Source organism: Herpailurus yagouaroundi, unplaced genomic scaffold, assembly GCF_014898765.1.
Source record: "Herpailurus yagouaroundi ecotype Mexico unplaced genomic scaffold, PumYag 160, whole genome shotgun sequence".
Taxonomy (NCBI): Eukaryota; Metazoa; Chordata; class Mammalia; order Carnivora; family Felidae; genus Herpailurus; species Herpailurus yagouaroundi.
In genome coordinates, this window is record NW_024412401.1 from 39,468,421 (window position 1) to 39,480,903 (window position 12,483).

The 12,483-nt window shown below is 48.2% G+C and overlaps 1 protein-coding gene across 1 annotated transcript in view; it reads left to right on the top strand.

Annotated features, from left to right (window-relative positions):
• Nucleotide 1: 1 nt before the first annotated feature.
• PAPPA (pappalysin 1) overlaps nucleotides 2–12,483 on the top strand; it is a gene marked incomplete at its 5' end in the record, with an annotated part of 243,324 nt that continues 230,842 nt past the window's right edge. The window contains one exon of the mRNA XM_040481178.1: nucleotides 2–32. Coding sequence (XP_040337112.1) covers nucleotides 2–32 — 31 coding nt within the window. The remainder of the gene's footprint in view (nucleotides 33–12,483) is intronic.

Here is a 12,483-nt window from a genome sequence, read left to right on the forward strand (position 1 = left end):
GGGGGGCCAGAGGTCTCCGGCGGTGATCACAGGTAGGCGAGGGCTCCCCGGCGGGGTGCCCGGGCTCGGGTGGCGGGCCGGCTGGGGGCTTGCGGGTGTGTCCGTGCGGGAACCACCGGGCCGGAGGCGCCAAGGCACCCGGGGTGAGCTTGGAACCTCACTTTGCCCCATCTGCGGAATGGGCGCACTCGGAAGGCTTGGCGCCTCGCCCCCCTGGGAGGAGCGCAGGGAGCGCTCCAGGAGGCCCGAGACCCGCAGTCAGTGAGGGCTGGTCCCTGGGGAGCCTGCTGCACGTACATCGTGTTGGAGATGGTCAGACGTACTGTCTCTGGGATGGAGGGGAGGATGACCCAGTTGGGATGCATATGAAAAGAGGCTAGGGGGATCATTGGTTTGACTTTTTAATGGAGGTGACCTCTCTCTTCACTTAGCCCCGTTACCCCGAAAGCCTACAAGGACAGGGTTGTTATGATACGCAGGACTTAGAAGTCCTCAAAGTGCCCCAAAGTTGTTCTCTGCTTGATGCCTGCCTGTGAGATGCACCCCCTTCTCCCCTGCCACACACACATGCATACACACACACACACACACACACACACACACACACGTCCCATGCCCTCGCCTTGAAAGCCCACTGCTTGTCACTCCGGGCTGGGGCAAGACCTTCCTAATGCACACCCATCCAGTCTTCCCCAACTAGGCTGCGAAACGGGGCACTTTCCTCATTTGGGACTTTTACGAGCCCGTCATGAATTTGAGTTCTCCCTCCTTACCCTCCCCTTCCTTGTTCCACAGCAAAGCCCATAGTGAAACCGGACACTTTGTGAGGGCTGCAAACCTTAGAAATGCTCCAACATCCATTTTTCTCCCTCTAAATGAATCTGTGGCAATGCCTTTAATACAACTGGGGGGCGGGGGGGGGCGGCGATGGAGGAGAGAAGGAAAGTTTTGCCTCTTCAGACTGAGACTGGGAGATTCCCTTCCTGCACAAACAATCTTGCCGTGTCCTAGGACGTCTTAAAGTGAGAGTAGGGGTTCCCCCTTCGCTGCAGCCAGGAAACATGTGGAGGCGGTTCGTGATCCCACCCCCTTCCACACACACTTTCTTCGAAGGGAAAGCTGTGAGTTCTTCCGGCAGTTCTGCTGCTTTCTGTCTTGCCCGTGGACTCTCTCAAATGTGCCGACGCTGTTCTCTTTACCTGAAGCCCATTTCAAGGTACCCAAACTCTGAGGCTATTACCAAGAATCTGCCCCCAAAGCTCCCAGTCTCCCGCTCCCAAACCCAGAGCAAGAAAGTGACTTTCCCCCACATCTGACGTCATCACATGCTGTTTTTTTTTCCCCTCGGTTCCCCCCCACCCCAAGGAGAGGGAAACTGAGCTCATTCACTTTTAGCCCCCAAGGTCCTAGGCACCTAGAGGGGGTTATACTGTAGAATAGAGATAAAATGTTATTTATAATAATAACGATGATGGTGACAGTTCAGAGCCGTGGTATGTTTACTTGTCTTTTGGAAAGCACAGAGCCTGCTGCTTGGAGATGATTAAAAGAAAAAATGAGTAGATCTGATTTTTCCTAAGCTGTACCTGTCATGCTAGTGATTTGGAATGCTTTCCCCTCCAGAGGGAAAGACCCAGGGTGACATAGGTATCATCAATGAAAAGGCAGTAAATACGTCTTAAAAAATTATATATGCGTGTATGTGTATATATCTATACACATACACACATATATACATAACACCTGGGATTCCACAGGAGTCTGCTTTATAAATGTCTGTAATTCAGACAAGGAGCCTCTCTTCACACGCGTTCTCTTGAGCACTCATTCACTCTTTCACACAAAGATTGTGCAGTAAAATACTTTAATTGGATGGGGGACGTTAGGTTATTATTGCTTGTATAAAATGCCTGGCCCATTTTATGTGTGGAAATAACATTCCTCTCAAAATGAAAAAAAGAAAGAAAGAAAGAAAGAAAGAAAGAAAGAAAGAAAGAAAGAAAGAAAGAAAGAAAGAAAAGGCACTGCTGTCGTGTAGCACCAGAAAGCCAGGAGCTTTTCTCCTGAGGATTCTGGTGGATTTTTTTTTCCTCCCCTAGTTGAGTCTGAGCCAGAATTGGCGGTGTGTAAACACCTGGCCCCGAGCCAGAAAAGACTCATTCTGCGTATCCTCCGCACCGTACAGACTGTTGGACTCAAAAGAACCTGCTTCTCCTTGAATTAAAAAGCAAACAAACAGAGGTTCTTTGCAGAAGCACTTTCTCAGCTCCTTCCTTCGTATAAGTTCAGGCCGGGAGAGGCAGGGCCCTAGGTGGGTCGCTTGGATGCTGGTGCCAAGCCACGTCCTCCTCGCCGCGACCTCGGGTGCCCAGTGTGCTGCCTGACCTCTGCTGGCTCCCTCTGGCTGGGCGTCGCCACTTTCGTAGGAATCCCTGGTCCCCTATCTTGAGAGAGCAGGCATCTCTCAGCAGGGACCGCGCTGCTATTTCAGGCAGAGGGTTGCTGCCTTGCTGTCAGGCCAGGCTGCCTTACATCACTCTTTGCTGCAGGATTCAATTGGGTTTCGTAAAGGTCTAATTTTACGGTGCTGTTAACCGGGTCTGTCGTCTGGCAGAGGCAGGCCTTGCCGCTCCTGGTAGGCGGGCTGTGCTCCCAGATCCGCCCGGGATGCTATTTCTGCCCCGGTTCAAACTTCACTGACACCAGTTCAGACAGGCGTTCGGAGAGGCAGAGGGAAGGAGTGAAGGAGCAGCGTGCTTCTGAAGCTCAGAAAACATGCCTTTTATTTTTCCAAAAGGGAAGAAGAAAAAAATATATATATTAATAAATAAAAAGGGAAAGGCTTATGCAGACAAAAACAAAGCCAAAGTTAGAAAGTGCCCGTGTGCAGGCTTCTCCTGAGGGCCCACCAATAATGGGGAGGGGTCTTTAGAACCGAAGAATTCTTTAAGGCCACAGTGAAAAGGGGTCCGCAGGGGTTACCCCCATACATACCAGTTCTCTGTGTAACCGGATAAGGAGACAGAGATGGGAGGGAGGGGTGCTGCTGGATGACACAGCTCCTGGACGGCAGGACCTAGGTTTTAATCTCAGGCATCCGGTCTTCAGGCCCTACCCCCTGCACCGAGAGAACGTGTCTAATAAACACCATCACCTCTTCCCCCTCCCAGACCCACCACTCAGGCTCAGGCTGGCCTTTGTGCACAACAGTTTGGGCTCCCTTTCAAGTCCGGGGCTGGGGGGGGGGGGGTTGCTGTCTTACACACTCCTTTGCTTTTGTCCCATACCAGGCACGATCCAGACCCCTGCCCCTCATACCCAACTGCCCCCTCTCCAAAACCCTCCAGTTGGAAAAAACGAGAAAGAAGGAGAAAAACACTCCTTTGCTTTTGTCCCCTACCAGGCACAATCCAGACCCCTGCCCCTCATACCCAGCTGCCCCCTCCCGGAAACCTTCCAGTTGGAAAGAACAAGAAAGAAGGAGAAAAACAAAACAATAGACTCAATTTGCTCCATGGAGCAGAGGCCCCAAGCAGCAGTTAATCTTGTTAAAGTTTCTCCTGACGTGTTAGATAAGTGAAATGTGGACCTCACAAGTGCTGCCCTCCCCCCACCCCATCCCTTAGTGATCCAGAATTCCTGCTCTGAAGAAGAAAGGGATTTACCTGAATCCCGTCCAGCACCTCGGCTTGCCACACTTTTTCCTTTTGTTCTAAATGTCGGACTGTTGAGTTTGCTGGCTCTTCAGAAGAGTCTTTTTTTACGTTCTCCCTTCTGCAGCCCCCACTTCCTACCACCCACCCAACCCCCCAGAAAGAGTGCCTGCCTTTTCCCAACTTTAGAATTGCTGCGACAGGCAAGGATAGGATTCAAGGGGTCCATAGATTAACACGGCTCGCCCCCAGCTCTCCTAGTCGCATCCAGGGTCTGGAATGTTGCAAGGGTCAGAAGCCAGTTTTAGCAGTCAGGTTACTTAAGTGAGAGTTCCCCTCTGCCCCTAACTGGCTGTGTGACCTCAGGCAAGCTAGTTGACTCCTCTGGGCTTCAGCTCCCTCACCTACAAAGTGAGGATAGCCCACGTACCTATTCCTTAAATGAGCTCACACAGGGGAAGTGCTCCATAAGGGTCACTCTTACTACTGGGCATGATTTTCCAGAGATGTCAGTCTTCATTTTATGGGTTGAGGGCATTTAAAGGCAGGAAGGAAACCCGCTCTTCCTGGGTGCCTCCAAGGGGCTGGGCACCGTGCGAGGCACTTGCCTTGTGTCTGCAAGTTTCACCCTCACAAACACCCTGGGAAGTGCACATCACCTCCTTCTCCTCCTCCTCCTCCTCCTCCTCCTCCTCCTCCTCCTCCTCCCCCTTCTTCTTCTTCTTCTTCTTCTTCTTCTTCTTCTTCTTCTTCTTCTTCTTCTTCTTTTTTTTTTGCAAATGAGGAGGAGATGGAGTCTCAGAGAGTTGAAATGACTTAGTCCACAGGCCATCCTGTGGTAGGCACAGCCCAGATGCCAACTAGAGTTTTAACCGCCTGTTTCCTCTGCAGTCTTTCTGGGGAGAGGAGAAAGGACTCACATCCCCTTCTTTAATCCTGCTGTAGAACGTTCCCATTCCTTTCTGCATTTCTGGGTGCTGACCGTGCACCTACAGATTTAAGAGGATAGAGAATGAGTATAAATCTCACGTGGAACCCTGGATTTGACCTAGCAGATCTGTTTTTCCTTTCATGCCAGATTAGGCAGACTGGGCTTGGAATGTCTCTTGCCAGTTACTGGCCGTGTGATTTGAATCAAGTCTTTTCATCTCCCTATCCTTTTGTTTCCTCATCTGTAAAATGGGCAGAATGACACCAGGATAGTGCAGTGAAATAAACATGCAGGAAGTACCTGGCACGGTGTCAGCTCATATTAGGGACTCAGTCGACAGTAACAGGATCCAGTAAGTAACCACATTCCCTTTTCTGGTTTGCTGGCTTGGCCTTCAGGAAGCCGGGCCTATTTGCACTGTTAGGACATCCCCTCTTCTGTTACTGGGGAGTCTGTCGAGAGTAGACCATGTGTCCCGGGGGACAATTAAACCCCCCACCCAATCCCTTCCTTGCGTTTCCATTTCCTCTTCTTTGACCTACTTGGATGACCCCTTGATGGTAAGAGCCAGAGGACGTGTAGAACCACTGGACCAGTGAATAAGGAAACCAGTTAGCACTAAGGAGAGCATGCACCCTTGGGAACAGAAGGCAGACAGTGGGCATAGTGGGGTCCAGGCCACAGATCTACTGTCACATGCCTCTTGCTCCTTTCCCAGATGCCCTCAACTTCCCCTTTCCCCCAAGCAGCCATTCACATGGACAGCTGGGGGTGATGGAGGCTACATCATCCTTGCCCCTCTGCATAGAGGAAAGCAAACTTGAGGCTCAGTGGGGTGGACTTCAGGAAGGTGGGTGGTGCACGGTCAGCCCAGGCATGAACTGGAATAAGCCTCTCATTGTGCAACCAGGAAACTCAGAACCAGCGTTATACAGGGGCTGGAATTAAACCATATTCATAGACTGTGCCTTCTCAAAGGGGCCTGGGAGATCGTATTGTCTAGTAGTTCACAGCCCTGACAACACTTGGAATTATTAGCCTGCAAAACATCCTGATGCCTGGGCCGCATCTCAAGGATTCCGACGCCATGGGTCTGGCCTTGACTTGGGCACTGGTGTGTTTCAAGGCCTCGTCAGGTAATGTGGAAGGGCCGCCAGAGGGGAGATTCACTGATCCAGTAAGATCTCTTTGCTCTGCAGGAGGGGAAACTGAGGCGCAAAGGGGAAGTAGCCTTTCCCACTTACTGAGCTGGTTAGCAGCTAAGCCTTTAGAGAAATTTATCTGTCTCAGTTCCGAGTCACCAAACACCAGAAAGGACCCTTCTTCCTTCATTCTCAATTTCCCTGCTGACCCCAAACCCCTGGGTGCCATGGCCCTGACATCCCACATTTCCAGAACCCTTCCTGTGTGTAACAGTACACTCTCTCCTTCAGGTGCCGCCTCTAAAGTGTTGACATTCCTGTAGGGAGGTAACCTTGAGTTGTCTGCATTTCAAATTTTTATTTAACTAATATAATAATGTAATATGTTTTAAATAATATAATAAAATAAATTAAGTCAGTTTTATTTATTTTAAATGAATCTCTCCCAAGGGGTTGGGAGGAGAGACTTGGGAAGCTCGGTTCCGAGGCGCTCTCCACTCTCCACCGGGCCAGTTGTCTGTTGTTTCAGAGAGCCCCGTCTGACATCACTCCAAAAACAGTACTGGCTCTAGGTGTCTTGGATGAGGAAGAGAGAAGATCCCCAAGCACGCTGAGTATGAGGACCCTCTCTGCAGCCAGGTTGCACCTTGTTTCCCTAAGGCTAAGGCCAAGGGCTCAGGAACCCAGCAGGTGCCTGTTTCTCCCCTTGGCTACTGCCTTTCATTTATTTCAGTGTCCCTCATCTTTCCTCTTGCTGCACAAGGACTTACTTCATGCCTTGATGCACTTATTGGAAATACTTAACTGAGGACTGACCTGTGGATCTTGGCCACTTGGCTCCTTTGAAGACCTGGGACTCAGGAGCTTGGAGGTCCAATAGTGGCTTGGCCTCCGCTGAGCCGTGGGCCCTGGGGCCTCCAACTCAGCCACCGGGGCCTCAGGGGAGAGAATTTCAGGTTTGGTGACCTTCAACATCCCCGTGTCACGAGGTGTCACAGAAAGCTGGTGAGACAGTGGTGGCAGAAGCTCTTGGCCAAGGTCAGAACCCGGTCCACATGTCAGCAAGAGGAGGAGGGGCCAGAAGGTGAGAGATGTGAGGGATTTGTGCCATCAAGGTCATTCCTGGGAAGGCACCTTTGTTTTTGTTATTCACATTACAAATGATAAATAGTGATCAAGTTAGCAAATCTTTTCATACCTGTGACATCACTGGAGTTCTTTGATGTTGGAACTTCACAGATCTGCCGAATCCTGTCGCTTACTTGTTGCGTGACCTTGACGAGTGCTCATTGGGCCTCAGTGTTCTCAGGGTGCATACAGAGAGGCAGGGACAGAATAGGGGCTTTCAAACTGTGCCACACAATCTTAGAGATCCCTTGGGTTGATGCTGAAGGGCAGGTTTTTGCCTCCCCCCAACTTTCCCCTTCACCTTATTCTGTACAAGCTGTGCAATTCTATAAGATTCCATTTGAAGGAATGGGCAGACTCCTCAGCAACACAGTCTGAAGGGACAGGGGATGACATTGACGAATTATTGTTAATTCTGTTAAGGTGTGATAATGGTAATGTTACTGTGTATTTTTAAAGCCCTTAATCTGTTAGAAATGCATACTGAAGTACTAATGGGTTAAAGACCAGTGTGTCTGTTTCATTTGTGTAAAATGCAGGTATAGGGGGTGTGGTAGATGACAGAAGATCAGCAGACTGATAACTATTGTGGAAAACAGGTGATAACCATGATGGGCTTCAAGATATTTTTCATCTGCCCTTCTGTGTGTGATTAAGGATTTCCATAATAGAAAGTTAAAAATACGTTAAAAGTTTGAGCGCCATAGGAAGGCTTGAAGTCTTAGATCCCTGCGTATTCCGTGGGCTGAGAGGTGTCCAAACACTGAGGCGCCAGCTTGGAGAGGGTCAGGGACTCGCCCAAGGTTACACAGCAGATCAAATGAAGGTCGGGATGCAGTCCAGGCTTCAGACACTAGGAGTTCCCTCTGCCCTCCTCTCTGCACACCTGCAAACCTGGGTGACTGACCATCCTGGGAGAGCATGAGGAGAGGTCTAGGAGGGGCATGTTGGAGGTGCCAGTGACTTGCCCTGCTGGGCAATAAGAAACTTTTGAGTGAGGACATTCTTAGCTCTATGGAGCCATCGCACACACTGTGAAGCATTGAGCATCTTGTATCATGCCTAAGAATCCCCCCGGGATCTGCTAGTTATTGCGACAATCCAATGCACATTGTGACAATACACACACACACACACACACACACACACACACACACACTCCCATCTCTCACTTTTCTGGCTCCTCATTTATCTCCATCTCCAATTGCCCTGGGAACCTTCTAGAAACCTTTGGAGCTCTGGGGTAATGACCTGCATCTGCCTAATCTCAGGAGAAGTTGACACTATCAGGAAACAGGGGAAAGGAGCATGTGTTTACCGAGGAAGTATTTTGTGTTGGTTGATCATAGGACCCAAGAGTCAGCCAGCCTGAGTTTGACTTCCTGACTCTCCCACCTGCTTAGCCGCATGACCTTGGACAAGTTACTTAATATCTCCAAGCTTCACTTTTCCCATCTGTAAAATGCGGATAACACTGGCTTCTACTTCATGGGGTTGTTTTGAAGATTAACTGGGCCTCCATGTGGAAAATGCTTTGTAATGGAATCTAGACCATGGGTAAGCACAGTAAACGTTAACTCATGTTGGTGTTATGTGTGTCCGACCCTTGCCACCTTGCCACACATTATTTCTAACTCTCTCAATGACTCTGTGAGCTGGACAGGCTTATCTCCTTTGGCAAAGCCAGGGATTGCCTTTCTCTTCTTTGCCACTCGGGAAAGATACATTACTGTCATCTTAACATAAAACAAAAAGTAAAGTGAAAGGCAAAAATACAAACACTTTATTGTTTCGTATTATAAAAGCAATGTGTGCTCATGGTAGAGAATCTAAGGAACACAGATAACAACAAGGGACACTGTAAAAAAATGTGTCCATCCCATGCTCAGGCATCAGCAAGTAGTTATGAGTTCTTACACATGAGTTACGTGGCAGGTACAGTTTGGGACCCTGAATACAGAGCACTCAACAGAAGAGGAAAGTAGCCTTGCATTCAGGGAATTTATGTTTGGGGGTGGGGGAAGGCAGTGGAAACAGAGTGTAAGTGAGTGAGTGTATCGCACATTTATGTGTTCATGAACAAAAATAGAGAAGAAGGTCTGGTGAATGCTGTGGGGGTCGGGTTGCAGGAGGAGTGAGATTTAAATGGGGTGGTCAGGGGAGACAGTAATGAGAGTGGCATTGGGGAAGAGTCCTAAGAGCAGACCCGAGGCCATCTAGAGAAGGCCATCGTATATTAGAAAAGGAGGAAGAGTGGACTAGGAGCTGGGAGAGGTCAGTTCTAGACCAGTTCAGTCTTTAGCTTGCTGTGTGGCTTTGGGAAGGTCACTCTTCTTCTTGGGGCCAGTTTTCCTCATCTGTACAATGGAGCAGGGATGAATTTATCTTTGCCCTAGAGACACTCCTAGGGTCTAGGATTAGAGATCTCCCAGGATTCCATAATCCTAATCAGGACCGACCTAAGAACAATTTGTGAAGTTGGCAACATTTCCAGTTCTTTTCTGTTTCTGGTGCATTTTCCTCCACTAGGTGGTGTCTGTGCTTGTCCCCCTCAAGGGCCCAGTGCCCACACGCTTTTCTGCTTCCTCACCCCTGGCAACACTCTCAAAAAAATGACATGGTATTCCTTCTTGCTAAGTTATCATTGACAACAACTTAGAACATTGCTCTTCCATAGAGATATATCCTTTCATATCTCCCCAGAAAACTTTATGTCAAAAAGCAAAGTGCTAATGGGTAGAATTGTAGTCAAAGACTGACTGAAGACATTATTTAGGTAATATTGGTACTTGCCAATAGCTGGAAGCCATCTCAATCATTTTGCTAAGCATCACTGACATAAATATCCAAAGAACTCACAGAGTGACCTTTCCAGTGGTCACTTAACTTGGCTAATGGTTAAAATACTCACATTTCATAATTTCTTACTATACAAATGCCATTTCAGGCAAGTTCATGGACATCACAGTAGACCACTGGCTTTTTAGGCTTGTCTATCATTTTAACCAGGTTATTCCATGAAGTAAAATACCTAAATTCTGCGGTCCATGGCCATCTGTTAGCCTGTTTTCCTTCTGGGAATCCCCAGCACTGTCATCAGTGAATTACCTCTTGCTCCTATTCCCTCCTTTCTCTCTCTTTTCCTATTCCTCACACCAAACACATTTACTTTGGCTGCTTAGATGTTTCTTAAAACAAGAAAAAAACAAAACAAAAACAATTGGTTTTCAGTATTATTTGCCACAGACCCAGGGTCCATGGAACCTGGCAGAGTAGGAGAGGTGACCCTGTTTCAATTTTAGAGAACCCGAGAAGGTCCCAGGTTCCAGTTCACCTGGAGGAAACAGAGGCAGAAAGTCTAGAAAGCAGGAGAGCACAGCTTGGCATCTGCAGATGTAATTATGGGGAGCATGTTCAGCCTTTTGCCTTCAAGAAGCCCATGGTCTAACCTGGACCTATTCCCTTTGTAATCAAGAAGTTACTCCTATAATCTGTCCCATTCCATCTTTTCTTAATTCCTTTTGCTCTATAGACATGAAATGTGGCTGGGCAGAATATGACCAAATGTGTTCATATAGGAGGGACTATTTTCCCTAATGAGATTGTAGATCTTGCAGCTACAAAGGCTGATGAGAAAATAGAAAAATATATGATAACAGGCCAATCAGGAGCAAGATGGCCTTGCCCTAAGAGATGCAAAGTACCCAGGCAGAAAACATAAGAAGTGAATACACACTGTACTCTGTTTTGTGAAATAACAATTCCATGTAATTTCCAAGAACCAAGGTGTGTGAGTCAGGACTCACCTAAGCCATTCTTTTCATCGATGAGAAACCGAGGGTTGGTGAGGGAAATGCCTGGCCCAAATCAGTGAGCTGGGTAAGTCCTCTGTCCCCTGAGTCTTAGGCCAGACCTCCATCAGCTTGTCTCCTAACTTTGCGTTCTTTCCCGTCGGGTAATCACCATCTCTCTGCTGACGAGCACCATTGATCTGTAGGCTTTGCTGAACTCCAGACTCATAGATCCACTGGAGATGTGAACATGCACTTCAAACTCAGTATGTCCAAAGCTGAATCACCTTTCCTTCAGAATTCCTCGTGTTCTTATTTGGTGTCACCCATTCTAGAGAGATCACCCACCGTATTCAGTCAGTCACCCATTTCTATCCTGCCTCTTAAACATTTTTAAAGCCAATCTTTCCTCTTCATAGCTTATGCCCTCTGCATCTCTTGCTTTGCCCTCTTTCCTAGTATCGTAATGCCCGCCTCTCTGGGCCTCAACCCCTGCACTGTACCCCTTCAGTCTCTCCTCTAACACCCAACAGTCAGTCTTCCAGAAAATGCAAATGTGACTCTTTCACCTCTAGCTAGAGACACTTCAGTAGCACTGCCATGATCTGCAATTCCCCCAGATACCCTAGGCTTTTTTCACATCACTTTGTTTAGTTGGTGTACTACCTGTATCCCCGTGTGCCATTTTGTAGAACACGTCAGCTTCCACAGGATTCTGCTCAAGGATCCCCTCTTCTGGGAAACCCTCCCCAACTGCTCCCCACCTCTCTTGTCCATCTGTCTCCACTATACCCTCTGCACATATATACCAAAGTGCCTGGAATTCTCACATTTAATTGTGTGCACACTGGGGGTCATCGCCACTTCTCACTGCCTAGCACAGCCTTTGGCTTATAAAGACACTATATACATTTTTGTATAATGAATGCATGACTGGATAAGAGAACCAGCTATATGCCTAATGACTCTGAGAGCCAGAGCTCAGGAACCTCAGGCATGTTGCATTACGTAACCAAAGCACATGACCTAACCCGTGCGTCACACTCAAAAACATTACACAGTGGTTAATTCCATTTCCCCTTGAGCAAAGAAGTCAGGAGGGAAAAGAAATCTGGCCTTCCAAAACAGGGGGGAGGGGGCAGTGCATTTAAATGCCTCCTCAAATCACATTTCGTCCTCTCTAATCCAAGCCACATTTTAGCCTTGGCCTTCCCCTCTCAGCCCCTTGCCTGTTTGCAAATCATTTGTTTTGTGTGTGCACTACAGCACATAATCCCAAGCTTTGCTCTCCTCTCAGATTTCCCCCTCTCCCCCTAATCGGGTTCTTACTGGGCCTCGAGTGTCCTGGCAGTCATATCTGTTGCCTGGATTTTCATCCATTTCCCTCCGTCCTGATAGGGGGGCCTTTCCATCTGCTTCCCTTGATCTTGTGAGACCTTGTGGTGACCTCAGGATCTGGAATCCTCTATCCTCTGTTTATATACCCTTGGGAGAGAGTATGCATTCTCAGCAGTAATAACAGTAATAAAAGCAGCTAGCTTATAATGAGCACTTACTATGTGCTGGCACTGTGCTCAGTGCTACACTTTGAACCTTCTGAATTAGGTTTAGGCAGTTACATGACTTGCCGAAGGCCCCAGAGCTAAAGGGTGGTGGGACTGGGGTTCAAGCGTAGGCCAGTTTAATTTTATCTTTAGCCATAGGCTTAGAGCATGGCTTGGAACACAGTAATTGTCCAGTAAATTTTCTGTGTGGGGAGAAATACATGCATGAATAAATGGATGAAGAGATGAAGGAAGGAAGGAAGGAAGGAAGGAAGGAAGGAAGGAAGGAAGGAA